The sequence below is a fragment of the Oncorhynchus gorbuscha genome, linkage group LG10 (genome assembly GCF_021184085.1).
Source record: "Oncorhynchus gorbuscha isolate QuinsamMale2020 ecotype Even-year linkage group LG10, OgorEven_v1.0, whole genome shotgun sequence".
NCBI lineage: Eukaryota > Metazoa > Chordata > Actinopteri > Salmoniformes > Salmonidae > Oncorhynchus > Oncorhynchus gorbuscha.
This window is the reverse complement of record NC_060182.1, coordinates 56,124,630-56,147,999: the sequence shown is the minus strand read 5'-3', so window position 1 is coordinate 56,147,999 and position 23,370 is coordinate 56,124,630. Positions and strand designations below refer to the sequence as shown.

The following is a 23,370-nucleotide window of genomic DNA, read 5'->3' as shown; positions in this document are numbered from 1 at the left end:
ACCACAGGTGGACTCCAATCAAGTTTTAGAAACATTAAGGATGATCAATGGAAATAGGATGAACCTGAGCTCAATGTCGAGACTCCTAGCAAACGGTCTGAATACTCGCTTTGTCATTATAGGGTATTGTGTGTAGATTGCCGAAGTAGTACCGTAACAAAATGTGGAAGTAGTCAAGGGGTCTGAATACTTTCTGAATGCACCGTATACGTTAGGGCAGCTTCCATTGAACACTCTGGGTTTTATAGGGTAAATAGTTATTTCAAGAACAATTCATGTTCAACAATACAGCTCCAACTATCAGATCAATTTCTTTTAACCAATCACGAGTCCGTGAAGTACAATTTGAGTACCCTTCTCTATATGCATCCTAAAAGTCAGTTAATGCTATTTTCCAGAGAACAAGTTGTGTTTAGAATGAATTAGCTTTCCCATTTGATGCTGAACAGAATATTATTTGCTTTTATGTAGTGTTTTGCATGCCACTGTGGAGGAGGTAGGAATTAGACAAATATGTGGAGGTACTGTATGCAAGTAAGAGTTTGCGTATTTTAATGAGCGGATTGTAGTCCGTTTCAGGGAGCGTGTGGTCAGTACACAAATGTGTTATAGAACAGAATGGTTTGACGCAGAAGAGGAAAGTGTTACCATGTTAAAAGCTGCCTAAGAGTGTGTGTGTGTGTGCCTGCAGCAGAGGTCCATCACAGGAGCTAGTCAGTGCATTGGAGGACATTTGGGAAGTACAATGAAAGTGTAACCCCTGCTGTGTGTGTGTGTGTGTGTGCGCGCACATGTGCTGCAGTGAGATGCACACAGTGTTTTTCTGCTTGCGTAACATACTGTTCCCGGGGGTGTTTTAAAGGAAAACACACATCCATCACATGGTCTAGGACACAGTACACTTAAAGGTGGTCCATAAAATGTATAAACACAAAAAGACACTGACAGACTAATGTAGGAACATGTTCAATTCCTGAATGGAGTGCAACCCTGTTATTTTGTATAATATTATTATTAGTGTACGCATACATGCAGACAATACGAGATGAAAGCAGAGACAAAGCAGTCTGATCAGCGCAGATCTTTTTTTTTAATAGAAAGGAATCTCATTTTAACACCCTATAGGCCCAAATCTCCACTGCTGCAATGGCCGAAGAGGGTGACGTACCCCCGGTACCCCATCCCGACCCACCAACCTCCTTTCGACAGATATGCTTCAGATATCTAGACGTCAAGGGTCAAGCCTAAAAAAGCTTACAGATTCTAAAAGTATGCTGTAGGTCAAGTTACCTTTACAAGCTACTTAAATCTTAGCCACAAATGTGTCCTATCCCAATACAGCAAATAATACAATGATCATTCCGTCTAGAAGTTATTATGACCTATGATTAAGTAGAAATAGAGAAAGAACTTGATGGAAGTCCAGGGCTTTTCTCACTGCCGAACCAAACCAAGCTGTACTGGTTAAAATAGCAGAGCCGGCGCAGCTTGGTTCAGGTTGGCACAATAGTGTTTAAAGACCTTTACCCGGGTAGTAGAGTCAAACTGAACAGGAGACAAAAAAAAATGACCTGCGGACATTCACTTACAAGTGAAAAACCAGCCGAGAGGAAATGTCAAAATCAGAAAAGCCCAAACAATATTGTTTGAGTAAAAGAAGAAAACCAATGCTTTACAGTGACTTTAGGAGAGTGCATTTGAGTGCTGAGTACAATCAATCACACCATACTTGACATCTTAACATCGAAACAGAGGAGGATTGTGGGATAGAGTCCCTCATGGACGCTCCAACAGCGTGTGCTCGACATACCTTTTACAAAACGTAATACCACTTTCTTTGGACCGAACAACAAAACATAAAACAGGCAACAACAAAAGTGAACACAAGACAGACAGCATATCCAAGAAGAAAACACAATGGGGGAAAAAAACAGAATATAGATTAACATGCCAACTTGTTTAGGGCATTACAGAGACTCTTATTCATTTTGATTTTTTTTTTTTTACAATAAAAATATTTGGACATCTCTCCAATCTTTTTTTTCTTCTCAGAATCAGCAAGGTCACCAAGAAAAGTGTAGATAAGAAAAGGACAAAGCAACATGACGCCACACTGCACCAGACCATGCGAACAACTTCCTGCAACTTTCCCTAGGACTGGACTCACCGTTAAGTCATGCAAATGGACAAGGAGACACTCAGCTTGGAAAAAAACATTAGCAGTGGCTACATTACGCAGAATTGCTACTTCTGGTACAGTCTCATTTATGGCAAAATATATATATTTTTATTTATTTAATGGGCATTACAAAATAGGAGAATGATAGCAATGGACTGATCTCATTTTGTTCCATAGTCCCTTCAAGCTTTCCTAATGGAAAAACAGCAAAAACAGGAAACAAAATCCATTTGGCAGTAGCCTACTACTACGTAAAGCTAATCAACTGGAGAGAGAACGACACACCAAACAGACATACAGAAAGAGACGTGCAGAGAGCTGAGCGGCAGCCAATCACAGTGATGCTGAGGGGAGAGCCAATCAAAACGACAGCAGAACAGAAACACTACTGAAACATCAACAGCGGTCATCAACGTCCTCTGTGGTAGCAGGTTGTCTCGCAAACTCAAGACTCACACACAACTCTTATCCAAAATATACTGCGAACACATTTGTCAACACCTGCTGCTACCCCCCTGCCTCCTTATCCCCAGTCATGTCCTGTCACTAGTCCAGGTGTGATTGACAGCCAGTGACCACACCTATCGAGGAGGAAGCTGAGACGACTGATATCACCGGCAGGGGGGGGGGGTGACTACAGCAGAGTACAGTCAGTGGTCCTTGGCTGGTTAAACGGAGGTTGTCTCTTCAGTCCCGTGACTTACTGCTGTACTGACTACAGAGAGGTGGAGGGGAGCTTCTTGACACGTCGCTGGGCCAGGAACGAAGACTCGATGGGCTTCAGCTCCGGCGTGGGCTGGGAGCTCTTCAAGGCAGAGTAGGTGGCCGCCATCGCCCCCTGTCAGAAGAGAAGAGGTAGTGCAATGTCAAGATATCAGTTTGGAGGACAAACAGTTCCAGTTGCAGTCACACAGGATCTGGCACCTCTTTAAGACCGTTGTAATCCGGAACCTCTTTGACCGGATCCGGTACATCTTGTGGCATGAAAGAATTTAGGTGCACTATGCAGAAATCACTCTGCCATTTCCTGGTTTCTAAAATTCTAATTGTGTAGCAAGTACAGCGTAGGAGATTCATTTTGCCATCTAAACCGATGTGAAATATATTTTTCAGAAACCAAAATATTGTATTTTTAGCTGGTGTTCAAAACTGAAAATAAAGACAAAAATAACTACATTTAAGATTGGGAATCATAGAATATATCTACTGCTTCTTGCCTCAAGCACTGCACTCGCTTGAAATGAGAATGACAGATCTATAACTCACATGTGTGTGTGAACTTGAGCAGGTCTCCCAAAAAGCTACATACTGCAGCTTTATATTGAAAGAGAAGGCAATTTGAATAAAAGCAATCAGAGTTTATTAAGACACCTCCTTGTTAATTATCCTGCCCAAATGTCATGGGAAAACATTTCCAGCCCACGCCTGATATTCTGAGAAATGATTACGGTTGGGCCAAGCCAGGCCAGGGATAAAGTTTGTGCAACATTGAAGTCTAGAGACCAATGCGTGGCCGTTGGTTTTGTGAGAGAGAAACACGCCTGTATATCTCTCATAGAACTAGAATGAAATTACATTTCTATGATCACTCTATGCTCTGATCGACATTGCTAGAAATAAATAGCTGTGGATTGTAAAATATAGACCAATCACAAGGCATAGCCTACAGTCGGTAACACGCTGCAAATAGGCTATCAATCAACTGATTGTTGAGTTGTAGTTGTCTGAATAGCTGCCAAAACAGGCCTTTCGCAATATTTTGAATACAATTGTGGGAAAAGCACAGGTTGGAAAGCAAATGGCTCCTGCTGAAAATTAGACGCATGTCTGTAGGCTCCCAACAGATTTTATATATTCCCAAATGCAGTTGAAGTCGGAAGTTTACATAAACCTTAGCCAAATACATTTAAACTCCGTGTAACAGTTCCTGACATTTAATATTAGTAACAATTCCCTGTCTTAGGTCAGGTAGGATCACCACTTTATTTTATGTCAGAATAATAGTAGAGAGAATGATTTCAGCTTTCATTTCTTTCATCACATTCCCTGTGGGTCAGAAGTTTACATACACTCTATTAGTATTTGGTAGCGTCGCCTTTAAATTGTTTAACTTGGGTCAAATGTTTCAGGTAGCCTTCCACAAGCTTCCCACAATAAGTTGGGTGAATTTTTGCCCATCCCTCCTGACAGAACTGGTGTAACTGAGTCAGATTTATAGGCCTCCTTGCTCGCACACGCGTTTTCAGTTCTGACCACACATTTTCTATAGGATTGAGGGTAGGGCTTTGTGATGGCCACTCCAATACCTTGACATTGTTGTCCTTAAGCCATTTTGCCACAACTTTGGAAGTATGCTTGGGGGTCATTGCCCATTTGGAAGACCCATTTGTGACTTTGAGCTTTAACTTCCTGACTGATGTCTTGAGATGTTGCTTCAATATAGCCACAATTTTCCTACCTCATGATGCTATCTATTTTGTGAAGTGCACCAGTGCCTCCTACAGCAAAGTACCCCCACAACATGATACTGCCACCCCAGTTTTGCACCGACATCCATTAATCTCTAGGAGACAGAACGCGTCTCCTTCCTGAGCAGTATGACAGCTGCGTAGATGCATTGTGTTTATACTTGCGTGCTATTGTTTGTACAGATGAACGTGGTACCTTCAGGCATTTGGAAATGCTCCCAAGAATGAACCAGATTTGAAGGTTATTTTCTGAGGTCTTGGCTGATTTCTTTTAATTTTCCCATGATGTCAAGCAAAGTGACACTGAGTTTGAAGGTAGGCCTTGAAATACGTCCGCAGGTACACCTCCAATTGACTCAAATTATGTCAATTAGCCTATCATAAGCTTCTAAAGCCATGACATTGTTTTCTGGAATTTTCCAAGCTGTTTAAAGGCACTGTCAACTTAGTGTATGTAAACTTCTGACCCACAGGAATTGTGACACAGTGAGTTATAAGTGAAATAATCTGCCTGTAAACAATTGTTGGAAGAATTACCTGTGTCATGCACAAAGTAGATGTCCTAACCGACTTGACAAAACTATAGTTTGTTGAACAAGAAATTTGTGGAGTGGTTGAAAAACGAGTTTTAATGACTCCAACCTAAGTGTATGTAACCTTCCGACTTCAACTGTAGCCCTATTGAGCGAACAGCATCACTGGTGAGTGACACTGGAACTTGATTAGGACTATAATTTCCTCCTCATATTGTACAATATTTAGCCTCCGCTAGTTGTTGCATTCAAGACAAGGCTGTTTTGTATTTCTCTGTCAGTGTCAAAGTACCCTGTCATTTCGATAATTTGTGTCTCCAGTTACGTAAAATCACATGAAATGTTTTTATAAAAGGCTACAATATATTTGTTTTACCCATGTGTGCAAATTCTGTAAGTATCTCTATTCTACTCAATGTCACCACGTAAACGCCATGAAGTGCAATGCTGCATCATAACATTTCTTCATTTTCTCGTGTGTTCCGGTACCTCAGAGCTCCCCCGGGTCACGCCCACTTTTTGTTCAGTCACCTCCCGATTTCCAAATAAAGCGCTGCAGGCACCACAAAGTTAGGCCACACTATGGCCTAGGGTGGTCTAGCGGACTAAAACCGCTGCCTCCGGATGACATATACCGCTGCAGCACGGGTTCGAATCCGGCCCACTGCCACTTCAGCACACTCTCTCTATCCATCTTCCCCATTGTCTCTCCTCGATCCAATGAAGCATAAAATTCCCCAAAATATACCTTGGAAAATAAAACGTTTGGTCACATTGCTTTATTCTGGAATGTACTTTTCGGGACTGTAATGGCATTGTCAGCTGTGTCCAATAGAAATAGAAATTTACCATGTGAACAAGAACGGAGTTGACTCCCAACCCTGGATTTCGCTGTGCGCACAGCATAGTGTACATTATAGTATCAATCCAGTACCTTGACCAGCTTGGCGTCCTGGTGCTGCAGCTGGCTGTTGGGCAGCTTGTCCCTCTGAACAATCCAGGGGTGCTTGAGGACCTGCATGGCCGTCAGCCGCTGGTGGGGATCCACGTGGAGCATCTTAGACACCAGGTCCTATAGAGAAAGAACACACACAGCAGGATGGAAGATATTAATGGTTTGATGTTTTTGTTGTACTTTCACCCCCATTTTCTCCCCAATTTCGTGATGTCCAATTGGTAGTTAGTCTTGTTCCACCGCTGCAAATCCCCTACGTACTCGGGAGAGGCGAATTTTGACCATGCCAAGCCGCACTGCTTCTTGAAACGCTGCCCGCTATTCCCGGAAGCCAGCCGCACCAATGTGTCGGAGAAAACACCATCCAAGCTTGCAGGCACCCGGCCCGCCACTATCGCTAGAGCGCGATGGGACAAGGAAAACCCAGAAGGCCAAACGCTCCCCTAACCAGGACGACGCTGGGCCAATTGTGCAACGCCGTATGAGTCTCTCCCGGTCATGGCCAGCTGTGACACAGCCTGGGATCAAACCTGGGTCAGAAGTGACGCCTCAGCAGTGCCTTAGACTGCTGCGCCACTCAGGAGGCAGTTTGATGGGTTTTTGTCATATTATATACTGTATACCTCTATCCTTGAAATCCAAACTAAACAACTATTGTTTCACTTCAAGTTTCCCAGCAAGTCCTAGTCAGTCGTACTGTACCTTGGCTGCGTCCGACACGCCGTCCCAGTTGCCTCCGGTCAGGGTGAAGTGACCGCTTCCTATCCTGCTCAGGATCTCATCTGGAGTGTCCTCGGGCCCATTGGCAAACGGAGTGAAGCTGAAGGGGGAGGGAAGGAGCACATGGGACAAGTCAAATGGGAGAGTGCGTACGAACGCAAGTGACAAAATGACATCTTGTTGGATCTAGATGCCCTAGATGTGTGAGCGGGGTGTGGTGTGTGTGTGTGTGTGTGTCTCACCCAGCCAGCGTGGTGTACAGCAAGACACCCAGACTCCAAACATCACAGCCCTCATCATAGCCCTGACGCTTCAACACCTGGAACACACAGGACAGAGCAATGCGTCACAATATTGGCTATCGTGCATCACCGTGGTCCAGCTATACGCCCAAAGGCTATACTCCCGAGAATTTGCCAAGGACGCTACTCTTGAGCATTACAAAACATTAAGAACACCTGCTCTTTTTGCGACAGACTGACCAGGTGAAAGACGTGATCCCTTATTAATGTCACCTCAAATCGGCATAGATGAAGGGGAGGAGACAGGTTGAAGGACCCGGTCCTTCAACCTGTCTCCTCCCCTTCATCTATGCCGATTTGAGGTGACATTAATAAGGGATGTATGTGTTGCCATTCAGAGGGTGAACGGGCAAGACAAAAAAAGATGGCCTTTGAACGGGGTATGGTAGGAGATGCCAGACATGGGCTGTTGCGGTGACTGTATTAGCGCCACTGCCGGCAGTCATGAGTCACGACCGTTGAGTCAAGGTAATCTCCTCTTATGCACTCTGGACATGTGTTAGTATGACCAAACTAGCTAATGATCATCAGGTCGCTAATGTCGCCGGTACTCAGGGCTCTGTTGTCCCTCTAAGCACTCTGGCATCAATGCAAAATGCAATCGAACATCACTGAAATCATATAAACAGTATGTGCTTTAAAAAAAAAACTCAACTCACTGTGATTAATCAATTTGAAGAAATAAATTGAGACAGATTGAAACAGAGGAAAACATGGTCTTTAAAACAACATCCACAACCACCAACGTAACAAAATGGACAGTGCTTTCTAAGGTGATGATTAATTCAAAACACCCACATGAATATTAGAGATTATGCATAGGCCCAGTGCTCGACTTGGACTGAAATAGGTGCAGGTACTAATTTTGGATGGAGGATCTCCACAATACTTTTGAGCTAATATTCTATAAGCAGTTTAAAACTCATCTCTGGTGAGCGCCTGCCCAAGTCAAGCACCGCAGAGGCCTATATACATCTAATCAACTGGCTACCTAGACTATTTGCATTGTCCCCCTCATCTATGCTGCTGCTACTCTGTTATCTATGCATAGTCACTTTAATAATTCTACCGACATGTACATATTACCTCAATTACATCGACACCGGTGCGCCTGCACATTGTACGGGTACCCCCTATATATAGCCCCACTATCTGTTATTCTTAACACTTAAAAAAAACAAATATTTTCTTAAAACTGCATTGTTGGTTAAGGGCTTGGACGTAAGCATTTCACTAAGGTCTACACCTGTTGTACTCGCCGCAGGTGACAAATACAATGACATTTCATTTGATTTGAGACCAGGCCCGCAAAAAAAAAAAAAAAAAAACAGAATTATAATAATGATTGTACCAGTATACAATATACATACACACAATACTTATATATACAATACATAGCCTACCTTATATTACACAGGGCAAAAATATAAATATATACTGATTTAAGATATCTTTGATACATAATTGGTCTATCCTAAATTAGACAAATTCAGAGTTAGCCTACAATTATAATGAATTACAAATAATTTATTTTCAGAATGAATAGGCTGACATTACCTTTAGCTACAGAATAGCTCATCACTTTGCGTTCTCATCTCCCCTTTCATTCCTTTCTCCAGTGCGTAGAGAGAGAGGCTGTCAGTTTAATGAAATAGGTTCTGTTGTGAAAACATGTTACTATAGATGTATCCAAACAGATTTCACTTAGTTTCCCATGGAAGGCTTTGCTGCAGGGACCTGCTTCCATTCAGCCACAAGAGCATTACTGAGGTCGGGCACTGGTGTTGGCCGATTGGGGCTGGCTCACAGTTGGCATTCCAATTCATCCCAAAGGTGTTCCATGGGGTTGAGCTCTGTGCAGGCCAGTCAACTTCTTCCACACCGATCTCAACAAACCATTTCTGTATGGACCTCGCTTTGTGCACGGGGGCATTGTCACGCTGAAACAGGAAAGGGCCTTCCTCAAACTGTTGCCTCCTCAAACCGTCTAGAATGTCATTGTATGCTGTAACGTTGATTTCCCTTTACTGGAACTAAAGAGGCCTAGCCCAAACTATGAAAATCAGACCATTGTTCCTCATCCACCAAACTTTACAGTTGGCACTATGCATTGAGGCAGGTAGCTTTCTCATGGCATCCGTCAAACCCAGATTCGTCCATCAGACTGCCGGATGGTGAAAAGAGGACAGCCAAGTTGTACGCGGTACGTGCTTCAGCACTCGGCTGTCCCGTTCTGTGAGTTTTTGTGGCCTACCACTTTGTGACTGAGCCATTGTTGCACCTAGACGTTTCCACTTCACAGTAACATCACAGTTGACCGGGGCAGCTCTAGCATGGCAGAAATTTGACAGACTTGTTGGAAAGGTAGCATCCTATGACGGTCCCACATTGAGTCACTGAGCTCTACAGTAAGGCCATTCTACTGCCAATGTTTGTCTATGGAAATTGCATGGCTGTGTGATCAATTTTTATACACCTGTCAGCAACAGGTATGGCTGAAATAGCCAAATTCACTCATTTCAAGGGGTATCCACATACAAAAGTTTCTTTTGATTTCTATGGTTTGTATCATTCACAACTAAAGTTGCCAAGCAACTCTAAATCTAGCGTAGGCTATAGGACCCGTTTCAAATGATTACTTTTACGCTCAACATAGCCACTTCATATGCACACTCAACCCAGAGTGGGAAAAATATCCTTTCTATTTTATTCAGCTAAGTTCAATTATATTCTTCTTAACGCTGATTTGTTAAAAAAGTTTGAAATATCCAATAAATGTCGTTCCACTTCATGATTGTGTCCCACTTGTTGATTCTTCACAAAAAAATACAGTTTTATATCTTTATGTTTGAAGCCTGAAATGTGGCAAAAGGTCGCAAAGTTCAAGGGGGCCGAATACTTTCGCAAGGCACTGTAGCTAGGTCACGAAAATCAGAAAAGCAATCAAATTAATCGTTTACCTTTGATGATCTTTGGATGTTTTCACTCACGAGACTCCCAGTTACACAACAAATGTTCCTTTTGTTCCATAAAGATTATTTTATACCCAAAATACCTCTGTTTGCTTGTCCCGTTATGTTCAGAAATCCACAGGAAAGAGCGGTCACGACAACGCAGATGTATATTCCAAATAATATCCAGAATGTCCACGTCAAACGTTTTTATAATCAATCCTCAGGTTATTTTTAAAATATATATTCGATAATACATCAACCGGGTGTGTAAGTTTTTCAAATACACTGGGAGAATCAATGACCGCTTTACTCTGTAGAGCAAAACTCACTCTGAGAGCCCCCACCTATCCACTTACGCAATGTGATCTTTCACGCTTATTCTTCAAAATAAAAGCCTGAAACTATGTCTAAAGACTGTTGACACCAAAGGGAAGCCATAGAAAAAGGAATCTGGTTGATATCCCTTTAAATCGAGGATAGGCATATGCATAGGATCAGAGAGGTTTCAAAATAAGAGGCACTTCCTGATTGGATTTTCCTCAGGTTTTCGCCTGCAATATCAGTTCTGTTATACTCACAAAAAAATATTTTTTTGTCTTTTGTGTTTTCTATCCTAATCTGACAATTATATGCATATTCTAGTTTCTGGGGCTGAGAAATAGGCAGTTTCAAATGGGTACGTTTTTTGGCCAAAAACGACAATACTGCCCCCTACACACAAAAGGTTCATATAAAATCATATAATATCAAATAATGGCATAACTTGTCTGCTAAATTAACAAGCCTGATAACATATTTGGCCAAGTCCTAAGCTCTTCGAATAAAATACATTTTCTTAATAATATTTATTTTGACCTGCCTAAAAGTAATAATGGATTTATTGTGATTGAGTAAAAAAATCTAGATGTTCGAAAGGCGTGCATCAGCGGCTTGTATGCAGAGGCCTGGAGACTCTAAAGGTGTTTATAGTAAATTACTGTGAGACCGGCAGACTTTTGCATGACAATAACCGGCAGACAAAATGCCACAGCCAAGCTTTTTTACACAACAGTTTCCTGTGTATATCAAGACTGGTCCACTGCCCAAAGGACATCTAGCCAAATCGACAACTGTGGGAAGCATTGGAGTTAACAAGGCCAGCATCCATGCCCCGGCGAATTGCGGCTGTTCTGAGGGAAAAAGGGGGTGCAACTCAATTTTAGGAAGGTGTTCCTAATGTGTGGTATTCTCAGTGTATATACAGGTATTAATCATAATCGTCATCACACACACAGTCCCGGGCCTTACCTCCGGGGCTACGAAGTTAGCAGTATAGCAGGGGGTCATGAGCAGGCCGTTGTCAGCTCTCAGCTGCTTGGCGAAACCAAAGTCACAGATCCTGATGGACTCGGGGTTCCCCAACTCATCTACATACAGGATGTTACTAGGCTTCAGGTCCCTGTGAACCACCTGGAGAGAAGGAAGGTGGAGAAATGAGGAACGGAGGGGGAGCAGAGGTAGAGGTGAAGCGGGAGAAGGAGAGAGGGGATTGAAAGACAACTTGGCAAGGGTCAAATGTTAACACAAAAATAAACCTTCAACTGTTACTTCGACACTTGACTTCCAATGGACTTTTTGGAGATACGATGTTGGTTGTACATTATTTGCCCAGTACGTGCCTTGAGTGTTAATACTGTGACATAAATCTTTTTTGAAAGTAAGAATATTAGAAAATAGGAAAAAGGATAAAGGAATATCTAGAAACTCTTGTTAAGACAAAGTTAATTCAGGTCCATATTCAGCAGTGTGTTACAGTGTGTGCGTAGAGTCGTCTCACCCCCTGTGCGTGGAGGTATTCTACAGTCTTGGTGATGGTGTGGAGCACGGAGCTGGCCTCACGCTCGGAGAAGAACTTCTGTTTCAGGATCCGGTCCAGCAGCTCCCCGCCTCGCATCAGCTCTGTCACCAGATACACCTGCTTCCCATTGTCATACACCTGACGGAAGGAAAGAACACATGAAGGATGAAGCAGTCTGTGCAGGTGTGTGTGCGCGCGTGTACTCACTTCCTTTTGGATGATGAGTGTGTGTGCGCGCGTGTGCTCACATCCTTCAGGGTGATGATTGTGTGTGTGTGTGTGTGTGTGTGTGTGTGTGTGTGTGTGCTCACATCCTTCAGGGTGATGATTGTGTGTGTGTGTGTGTGTGTGTGTGCTCACATCCTTCAGGGTGATGATTGTGTGTGTGTGTGTGTGTGTGTGTGTGTGCTCACATCCTTCAGGGTGATGATTGTGTGTGTGTGTGTGTGTGTGTGCTCACATCCTTCAGGGTGATGATTGTGTGTGTGTGTGTGTGTGTGTGTGTGTGTGTGTGTGTGTGTGTGTGTGTGTGTGTGTGTGTGTGTGTGTGTGTGTGTGTGTGTGTTTTCAGTGTACGTGCTCACATCCTTCAGGGTGATAATGTTGGGGTGCTGGCCGTATCGCAGCAGGATCTCGATCTCCTCGGAGGGGTCTGTCATGGTCTTGTCAATCACCTGGTAGTGCACAATAATACCACAGATGCCATTATAAATACCCCATTAGGAAACCGTTATGATGGAGTTGGTACGAGACAAGAGCTAGGAAAGGATTAGAACAGCACTCTCCAAAAGACAGATCTGAATAACTTACTCAACATAAATTGTTCAAATGTATCTTTCAGAGAGTTATGTCCAATTGCTGTATTAGCAATGATTAAGCACCCCACAAGATGGAGGAATAAAACTTGGGGGATTGGGGAGAGTGACTTGCTTGATATTTCAGGATATACACCCAGAGAGAGGGAGGCTACAGCGTATGTTTTGGTACCATGGCGGGGTACTCTGTGTTGGTGGCTTTGTGGACGCAGCGCTTGCAGACAGAGAAGTGTGTGTGTGTGTGTGTGTGTCTGTTCTGACCTTGGCGGCGTACTCTGTGTTGGTGGCTTTGGGGACGCAGGTCTTGCAGACAGAGAAGTGTGTGTGTGTGTGTCTGTTCTGACCTTGGCGGCGTACTCTGTGTTGGTGGCTTTGGGGACGCAGGTCTTGCAGACAGAGAAGTGTGTGTGTGTGTCTGTTCTGACCTTGGCGGCGTACTCTGTGTTGGTGGCTTTGGGGACGCAGGTCTTGCAGACAGAGAAGTGTGTGTGTGTGTGTGTCTGTTCTGACCTTGGCGGCGTACTCGGTGTTGGTGGCTTTGTGGACGCAGCACTTGCAGACAGAGAAGTGTGTGTGTGTGTGTGTGTTCTGACCTTGGCGGCGTACTCTGTGTTGGTGGCTTTGTGGACGCAGCGCTTGCAGACAGAGAAGGAGCCCATGCCGATGTCTTCCTTCAGCACGTAGCCATCGCTGAACAACAGGTTCTTCCCATGGAGTTGCTGCAGCAAGCAGAAAACATAGGGAAATGAGTGCTACTGTATAGGGTTACAGCATCACACAGTTTATTTTTTCATATTTTATTTCACCTTTATTTAACCAGGTAGGCTAGTTGAGAACAAGTTCTCACTTACAACTGCGACCTGGCCAAGATAAAGCAAAGCAGTGCGACACAAACAACAACACAGAGTTACACATGGAGTAAAACAAACTTACAGTCAATAATACAGGAGAAACAGTCTATATACAGTGTGTGCAAATGAGGTAGGATAAGGGAGGTAAGGCAATAAATAGGCCATACAGGTGAAATAATTACAATATTCCAATTAAACATTGGAGTGATATGTGCAGAAGATGAGTGTGCAAGTAGAGATACTTGGATGCAAAGGAGCAAAAAAAAAAAAAAAAAAAAAAAAAAAACAGTATGGGTATGAGGTAGATGGATGGGCTATTTACAGATGAGCTATGTACAGGTGCAGTGCTCTGACAGCTGGTGCTTAAAGCTAGTGAGGGAGATATGAGTCTCCAGCTTCAGTGATTTTTGAAGTTCGTTCCAGTCATTGGCAGCAGAGAACTGGAAGGAAAGGTGGCCAAATTAGGAATTGGCTTTGGGGTGACCAGTGAAATATACCTGTGGGAGCGCGTGCTACGGGTGGGTGCTGTTATGATGACCAGCGAGCTGAGATAAGGCGTGGCTTTACCAAGCAAAGACTTATCGATGACCTGGAGCCAGTAGGTTTGGCGACGAATATGAAGCAAGAGCCAGCCAACGAGAGCATACAGGTCGCAGTGGTGGGTAGTATATGGGGCTTTGGTGACAGAACGGATGGCACTGTGATAGACTGCATCCAATTTGCTGAGTAGTGTTGGAGGCCAGTTTGTAAATGACATCACCGAAGTCAAGGATTGGTAGGACAGTCAGTTTTACGAGGGAATGATTGGCAGCATGAGTGAAGGATGCTTTGTTGCGAAATAGGAAACTGATTCTAGATTTAATTTTGGATTGGAGATGCTTAATGTGAGTCTGGAAGGAGAGTTTACAGTCTAACCAGACACCTAGGTATTTGTCCACATATTCTAAGTCAGAACCGTCCAGAGTAGTGAGATGCTGGACGGGCGGGCATCGATTGGTTGAAGAGCATGCATTTAAGTGCAGTTGGAGGCCATGGAAGGAGAGTTGTATGACATTGAACCTCGTCTGGAGGTTAGTTAACACAGTGTCCAAAAGAAGGGCCAGAAGTATACAGAATGGTGTCATCTGCGTAGAGGTGGATCAGAGAATCACCAGCAGCAAGAGCGACACCATTGAAATATACAGAGAAAAGAGTTGGCCCGTGGATTGAACCCTGTGGCACCCCCATAGAGACTGCCAGAGGTCCAGACAACAGGCCCTCCGATTTGACACACTGAACTCTATCTGAGAAGTAGTTGGTGAACCAGTCGAGGCAGTCATTTGAGAAACCAAGGCTGTTGAGTGTGCCGATAAGAATGTGGTGATGGACAGAGTCGAAAGCCTTGGCCAGGTCGATGAATACATATAGGTCTGTAGCAGTTTGGGTCTAGAGTGTCACCCCCTTTGAAGAGGGGGATGACCACGGCAGCTTTGCAATCTTTGGGGGATCTCAGACAATACGAAAGAGGTGGAACAGGCTAGTAATAGGGGTTGCAACAATTTGAGGATAATTTTAAAAAGAGAGGGTCCAGATTGTCTAGCCCTGCTGATTTGTAGGGGTCCAGATTTTGTAGCTCTTTCAGAACATCAGCCATCTGGATTTGGGTGAAGGAGAAATGTGGGAGGCTTGGGCAAGTTGCTGCAGGGGGCGCAGGGCTGTTGACCGGGATAGGGGTAGCCAGGTGGAAAGCATGGCCAGCCGTAGAATAATGCTTATTGAAATTCTCAATTATCGCGGATTTATCGGTGGTGACAGTGTTTCCTCCTAGCCTCAGTACAGTGGGCAGCTGGGAGGGGGTACTCTTATTCTCCATGGACTTTACAGTGTCCCAGACATTTTTGGAGCTAGTGCTACAGGATGCAAATTGATTTTTGAAAAAGCTAGCCTTTGCTTTCCTAACTGCCTGTGTATATTGGTTCCTAACATCCCTGAAATGTTGCATATTGCGGGGGCTACTCGATGCTAATGCAGTACGCCACAGCATGTTTTTGTGCTGGTCAAGGTCAGTCAGGTCTGGAGTGAACCAAGGGCTACATCTGTTCCTGGTTCTACATTTTGAGAATGGGGCATGCTTATTTAAGATGGTGAGGAAAGCACTTTTAAAGAATAACCAAGCATCCTCTACTGATGGAATGAGGTCTACACCTGCATTGCTTCTACACCTGCATTGCTTGCTGTTTGGGGTTTTAGGCTGTGTTTCTGTACAGCACTTTGAGATATCAGCTGATGTACGAAGGGCTATATAAATACATTTGATTTGAATATCCTTCCAGGATACCCGGGCCAGGTTGATTAGAAAGGCCTGCTCGCTGAAGTGTTTTAGGGAGCGTTTGACAGTGATGAGGGGTGGTCGTTTGACCGCAGACCCATTACGGACGCAGGCAATGAGGCAGTGATCGCTGAGATCCTAAATATAGCAGAGGAGTATTTGGAGGGCAGTTTGGTTAGGATGATATCTATGAGGGTGCCCATGTTTACAGATTTGGGGTTGTACCTGGTAGGTTCATTGATCATTTGAGTGAGATTGAGGGCATAAAGCTTAGATTGTAGAATGGTCGGTGTGTTAAGCATGTCCCAGTTTAGGTCATCTAACAGCACGAGCTCTGAAGATAGATGGGGGAAATCAATTCACATATGGTGTCCAAGGCACAGCTGGGGCAGAAGGTGCTCTATAGCAAGCCACAATGGTGAGAGACTTTTCTGAAAAGGTGGATTTTTAAAAGTAGAAGCTCAAATTGTTTGGGCACAGACATGGATAGTAAGAGAACTCTGCAGGATGTCTCTGCAGGAGATTGCAACTCTGCCCCCTTTGCCAGTTCTATCTTGTCAAAAAATGTTATAGTTGGGGATGGACATTTTGTTTTTTTTGGTAGTCTTCCTAAGCCAGGATTCAGACACGGGTTGGCAGAGTGTGGCAAGGCAGTGAATAAAACAAACTTAGGGTGGAGGCCTCTAATGTTAAAATGCATGAAACCAAGGCTTTTAGAGTTACAGAAATCAACAAATGAGAGCGTCTGGGGAATGGGAGTGGAGCTAGGCACATCAGGGCCTGGATTAACCTCTACATCACCAGACGAGGAGTAGGATAAGGGTACGGCTAAAGGCTATAAGAACTGGTCGTCTAGTACGTTCGGAACAGAGAGTAAAAGGAGCAGGTTTCCGGGCACGGTACAATAGATTCAAGGCATAATGTACAGACAAAGGTATGGTAGGATGTGAATAGAGTTGAGGTAAACCTAGGTATTGAGTGACGATGAGAGAGATATTGTCTCTAGAAACATTTAAACCAGGTGAGGTTTAAACCACATTTAAACCATTTTCACCTACAGTGAAATAAAGCAATAATTACTAACCAAAACAGCAATGGACAAGGCATATTAACATTAGGGAGAGGCATGCATAGCCGAGTGATCATAGGGGTCCAGTGAGTGGCTCGGCGGGCCGGGGACACAGCGATTCAGGCAGTTAACGGGCCGGGGCTAGCAAGCTAGCAGAAGGGCGTTAGAGGAACGTCATGACAGAAGAAGTCAGTTGTAGCCCCCTCGTGTTGTTACGTCGGCAGACCAGTCGTCGTGGATCAGCAGGGGTCCGTGTAGTAAAAGGGTCCAGGCCAATTGGCAAAATAGGTACAGTGGGCTAAGAAATTGTCCGATGGGCCTCTTAAGCCAACAGTCCGATATGCTCTAGACAGCTAGCGGGCCACGGCTAGCAGATGGGCATTCAGGAGACGTCGCGACGGAGGAGCCAGTTGAAAAAAAACCCTTGGGCGAATTACGTTGGTAGTCGAGTCATGATGAGTAGGCGGGGGTCCAGGGCAATTGGCAAAATGGGTATTGTAGCCCAAGGACTGGCTGATGGACCTCTTCGGCTAGCCGGGAGATGGACCTAGCAACGGCTAGCTCCAGCCTAGTTGGTTCTTGCTTCGGGACAGACACGTTAGCCAGGAATGGCCACTCGGATAGCAGCTAGCTAGCTGCGATGATCCAGGTGAAAAGGTTCAGAGCTTGCGGTAGGAATCCGGAGATATGGAGAAAAATACGTCCGATTTGCTCTGGTTTGAGTCGCGCTGTGCAAACTGGCAAGAGTTGTCCGGGCTAAAGGTAGCTGATGACCGCTAGCCGTGGCTAGATGACTAATAGCTAGTTAGCTGGCTAGCTTCTGTTGGGGGTTTTCGGTTCAAAATGTGAAGAAAATAGCAGATCCATACCACATTGGGTGTGGCAGATTGGAGGAGAGTAATGTTGAAGTTGAGGTTAAGAAAAACCTAAAAATATATGCAAAGAAAAAAAGATATTAAAAAAGATATACACGATTTATACACAGGACATCACGGCGTAGCAAGACTACAACTGCTGTATTTAATATTCGCCCACACAGGCACACCCCATTCCATTAAGGACCTCAGTCAACCGAGCTACGGACTGTTCACATCAGTGCCAAGACTGAGAGAAGAAAAAACAGCTTCTATTACCAGGCATCAGACTGTTGAACAGCCATCACTAGCTATCTACCAGGTGATGCACACACACACACACACACACACACACACACACCAACGCTACTGTCCCATGTCAGAGACATTGAACCACTGGACACTTACCATTTCACACTGAGTGTAAATACTGCATTCCAGACATAAAACTCATTCTAATATTTCTTCTTTGTATTCAGTTATACTGTTTCAGTGGCGTGTATTCATGGATGCCAAAGGGAAGCCTGGCTTGCCCCAAAAATGGACAAAAAAATAAAAATGTATCTCTCGTCTATCGGTTTCATAATTTTCCTTCAGTTTGCAAGAGGCTGAATGTATCTCACCGGAAAAAGCAAGCGAAACAGCACCCCCCTATCTCAGTATGTGTAGCCCATCTATCTAATGCTGTCTGGTCAAAACGAGCATATGTCCTCCCTTAATCATTTAAAAAAATATATAAAACAGCAGCCGATCAGCGATGAGCTAAACTGAGTGAGCGCAACTGTGACTGGTCCTGGCGCACAAGATATGGTTGAAAATACCCTTAAATTAAAGCTGACAGTCTGCACTTTAACTTCATAGTCATTGTATAATTTCAAATCCAAAGTGCTGGAGTACAGAGCAACAAAAAAACAAAAAAAATGTGTCACTGTCCCAATACTTTTGGAGCTCACTCTATTTATCTTATGTTGATTGGACTAAATCGTTTTTGGTATCTTTTAGTTGACTAAGCATTGATGATGAAATGTTGAAGTTGAAATGGTGCTGGAATAGTGGAGGCAGCCCCTGTTTTCTTTGAGACTTGCGTTAACTCTCCGTGGTTCTACATCAATAGTTGTTTAGCAGTCCAAAAATGTTGAAAACTAACTTGCTTGACCAAGCTGTAGGTCATGTAACTGTTTGTTACATGCAACATGCTTTGTGGACTACACTGGATAAAGGTTGCTCTCCGGTTTTGTGATGAAACAAAGGTGTGGTTGTATTTATTACTGCCACTGGGTCTTCTTGTCTCGGCCTTTAGGCCTATATATCATGGTGGCAAGGTATATGAATGAACAGATTGTAGTGCAAACAACACTATTATCACAACACATGGTTTGTAATATGGCAATTTTTTCCTGGCTTGGCTTCCCCAGTGATTTTACCCACGCACCACCACTGTTTATACACACGGCATATTTATATATTTATACATACACACAAAATATACACTTGACATGGCTCAATGTAATTTCTACTGCTGTACATGTATATCTCGTCTAAATTCTTCCAGTTTACATGTGTATAGATTGCATTTTGATTACTGTTACAGTGCTATTTAGGTTAATTGGATTTGTCCTGAGGGTTCCGGGGTCTTTATTTTTTACATAGTAGAATAGTGAAGACATCAAAACTATGAAATAATACATATGGAATGATGTATGATTCCATATGTATCGTCGGCTTGATCAATAAGTGCATCGACTTCGTCGTCCCCAAAGTGACCGTACAAACATTTCCCAACCAGAAGCCATGGATTACAGGCAACTTCCACACTGAGCTAAAGGCTAGAGCATGCCACTTTCAAGGAGCGGGACACTAATCCGGTTGATTATAAGAAATCCCGCTATGCCCTCCGATGAACCATCAAACAGGCAAAGTGTCAATACAGGACTAAGAATTAATCCTACTACACAGTCTTTGACGCTTGTTGGATATGGCAGGGCTTGATAACTATTAGACTACAAAGGGAAACACAGCCGCGAGCTGTCCTGTGACACGAGCCTACCAGACGAGCTAAATGCTTTTTACGCTTGCTTATAGGCAAGCAACACCAAAGCATGCATGAGAGCACCAGCGGTTCCGGACAACTGTGTGATCACACTCTCCGTAGCCGATGTGAGCAAACCCTTAAACAGGTTAACAAGCCGCGGAGCCAGACAGATTAACTGGACATGTACTCAAAGCATGCACAGACCAACTGGCAAGTGATTTCACTGACTTTGTCTCTATGCCCGAGTCTGTAATACCAACATGTTTCAAACAGACCACCATAATCCCTGTACCCAATAAAGCGAAGGTAACCTGCCTAAATGATTACCAGCCCGTAGCACTCACATCAGTAGCCATGAAGTGGTTTGAAAGGCTGGTCATGGCTCACATCAACACCATCATGCCAGAATCCCTAGACCCACTCCAAAAAAATTGCATACCGCCTTCTACAGATCCACAGATGACGCAATCTCTATTGCACTCCACACTGCCCTTTCCCACATGGACAAAAGGAACACCTACGTGAGAATGCTTTTCATCGACTACAGCTCAGTGTTCAACACCATAGTGATGAGCTTTGTGGGCACTAAGCTAAGGACCCTAGGACTAAACACCTCCCTCTGCAACTGGACCCTGGACTTCCTGACTTGCCGCCCCCAGTTGATAAGGGTAGGTAACAACACATCTGCCATGCTGATCCTTAACATTGGGGCCCCTCAGGGGTGTGTGCCCAGTCCAATCCTGTACTCCCTGTTCACCCATGACTGCGTGGCCAAGCACAACACCAAAATTAATTTTGCTGCGACACAAGTGGTAGGCCTGATCAACAACAACGATGAGACAGCCTGGAGGGAGGAGGTCAGAGACCTGGCAACCTCTCAATATGAGCAAGACAAAGGAGCTGATCGTGGACTACACGAAAAGGAGGGCCGAACAGACCCCCATTAACATCAACAGGACTGAAGTGGCGTTAAGTTCCTTGGTGTCCACATCAACAACAAACTATCATAGTCCAAACACACCAAGACAGTCGTGAAGAGGGCGCGACAAATTTTCCCCCAGGAGAGTGAAAAGATTTGGCATGGGTCCTCAGATCCTCAAAAGGTTCTACAGCTGCAACATCGAGAGCATCCTGACCGGTTGCATCACTGCCTGGTATGGCAACTGCTCTGCATCTGACCGCAAGGCACTACAGAGGGTAGTGCGTATGGCCCAGTACATCACCGGGGTCAAGCTTCCTGCCATATAGGACCTATATTCTAGGCTGTGTCAGAGGAATGCCCCAAAAATGGCCAAAGACTCCAGCCACACAAGTCATAGACTGTTCTCTCTGCTACCACACGGCAAGCCGTACCGGAGTGCCAAGTCTAGGTCCAAGAGGCTTCTAAACAGCTTCTACCCCCAAGCCATACGACTGCTGAACAACTAAACTAATCTAATGGCCACCCGGACTATTTACATTGACACCCCCCCCCCCCCATTTCACGGGTAAGATCTACACCTGTTGTATTCGGCGCATGTGACAAATAAAATTGGATTTGAAAAGCTTGCACAATGGAAAAACTCTGTTGACATAGATTTTTAGTCCAGTGTAAGGCTCAATCTGAACAGGGAAACTGGCCCCAAAACCTGACTGTGTGTGGGAGAGCTCTCTGGATTCTTTCTTGTATTCGGTTTGAAACAAATGGTGGGAATATATGTAACCTTCTATTATTCTTATAGGAGATATGAGAGGGGCTGAGTGGCTTTGTCCCATCTGTGACTGACAGCTGACCTGAACCACTGGGTGTGGTGCAGGCTTGGCAGGCTCCAATGATCCCTCCTCTTCCAACATGGCCGGGGCGACAAAGCTGAAGCCCCGGAAGAGCTGGTGAGCTCCGGCACTGGGTGGAACGCCTGGGGAGTCTGGGGAGAGGTCAGAGAGAGCACAAGGTCTTATACACAGGCGCACACATACACGCACACACACTTCATGATAGACTGCCTTGCTCCAAGGCAATGTAAGCAACATACAAATAGCAACCATTTTAGGATTGCTACCGCTTTCACATTTCATTACCATTGATATGATAGAGTGTGGTCTGATTCAGTCAGACCTGGTCTGTTGTCATGCTAGGACAAGTTACTCTCGTCAACGTTAACCTCGTACCTTTGGGTGTGCGGGAGGTGAACTCTGAGTCAAAGTAGAAGGTGTCGTCCGGTCGGGCCACCGCCGGCTTGAACGGGGGATGGATTTCTCGCCGGAACAGTTTCTGAAAGGGTTCAAATAGTTTCTGAAGAGGTTCAAACCAGTGGTGAAAGTACTGTAGACTTCATTTCTAACAGGTACGGGACCTTTCTGTGCACAAGCTATTTTATGGGTCTAATAGGATAAATGTCCTTTTTAACTGTAAACATGTACAGCATTACCTAATGTGGTATAAGCACCACCAGTCATGATGCTTTTCATCTGATTGTCAAACAAATCACTTCAAACAGTGGGCTCCCTGTGCATGTTCCTCCACTCTAAACTAATCCCAGCATTCAAACAGTGGGCTCCCTGTGCATGTTCCTCCACTCTAAACTAATCCCAGCATTCAAACAGTGGGCTCCCTGTGCATGTTCCTCCACTCTAAACTAATGTCAGCATTCAAACAGTGGGCTCCCTGTGCATGTTCCTCCACTCTAAACTAATCTCAGCATTCAAACAGTGGGCTCCCTGTGCATGTTCCTCCACTCTAAACTAATCCCAGCATTCAAACAGTGGGCTCCCTGTGCATGTTCCTCCACTCTAAACTAATCCCAGCATTCAAACAGTGGGCTCCCTGTGCATGTTCCTCCACTCTAAACTAATCTCAGCATTCAAACAGTGGGCTCCCTGTGCATGTTCCTCCACTCTAAACTAATCTCAGCATTCAAACAGTGGGCTCCCTGTGCATGTTCCTCCACTCTAAACTAATCTCAGCATTCAAACAGTGGGCTCCCTGTGCATGTTCCTCCACTCTAAACTAATCCCAGCATTCAAACAGTGGGCTCCTGTGCATGTTCCTCCACTCTAAACTAATCTCAGCATTCAAACAGTGGGCTCCCTGTGCATGTTCCTCCACTCTAAACTAATCTCAGCATTCAAACAGTGGGCTCCCTGTGCATGTTCCTCCACTCTAAACTAATCCCAGCATTCAAACAGTGGGCTCCCTGTGCATGTTCCTCCACTCTAAACTAATCCCAGCATTCAAACAGTGGGCTCCCTGTGCATGTTCCTCCACTCTAAACTAATCAATCCCAGCATTCAAACAGTGGGCTCCCTGTGCATGTTCCTCCACTCTAAACTAATCCCAGCATTCAAACAGTGGGCTCCCTGTGCATGTTCCTCCACTCTAAACTAATCCCAGCATTCAAACAGTGCACGGTGCACCTGCCAATTTACAGAATAGAAAGAGACATCGGTCACAAAACACCAAAAAGCGTAATGACATTCGGCGATTGTCACACTAGGCTTATTCTGGTGGCCTGAT

The 23,370-nt window shown here is 44.5% G+C and overlaps 1 protein-coding gene across 1 annotated transcript in view; it reads right to left on the bottom strand.

Annotated features, from left to right (window-relative positions):
* Nucleotides 1-1,071: 1,071 nt before the first annotated feature.
* Nucleotides 1,072-23,370, bottom strand: part of rps6ka1 (ribosomal protein S6 kinase a, polypeptide 1) — a 41,678-nt gene continuing 19,379 nt past the window's right edge. The window contains exons 13-22 of the mRNA XM_046366426.1: nucleotides 22,026-22,128; nucleotides 21,651-21,781; nucleotides 13,357-13,482; nucleotides 12,533-12,622; nucleotides 11,928-12,086; nucleotides 11,399-11,560; nucleotides 7,098-7,174; nucleotides 6,838-6,955; nucleotides 6,115-6,252; nucleotides 1,072-3,017 (exon numbers count right to left, since the gene is read on the bottom strand). Of these exons, the coding sequence (XP_046222382.1) occupies nucleotides 2,895-3,017; nucleotides 6,115-6,252; nucleotides 6,838-6,955; nucleotides 7,098-7,174; nucleotides 11,399-11,560; nucleotides 11,928-12,086; nucleotides 12,533-12,622; nucleotides 13,357-13,482; nucleotides 21,651-21,781; nucleotides 22,026-22,128 (1,227 nt within the window). The 3' untranslated portion in view covers nucleotides 1,072-2,894. The remainder of the gene's footprint in view (nucleotides 3,018-6,114; nucleotides 6,253-6,837; nucleotides 6,956-7,097; nucleotides 7,175-11,398; nucleotides 11,561-11,927; nucleotides 12,087-12,532; nucleotides 12,623-13,356; nucleotides 13,483-21,650; nucleotides 21,782-22,025; nucleotides 22,129-23,370) is intronic.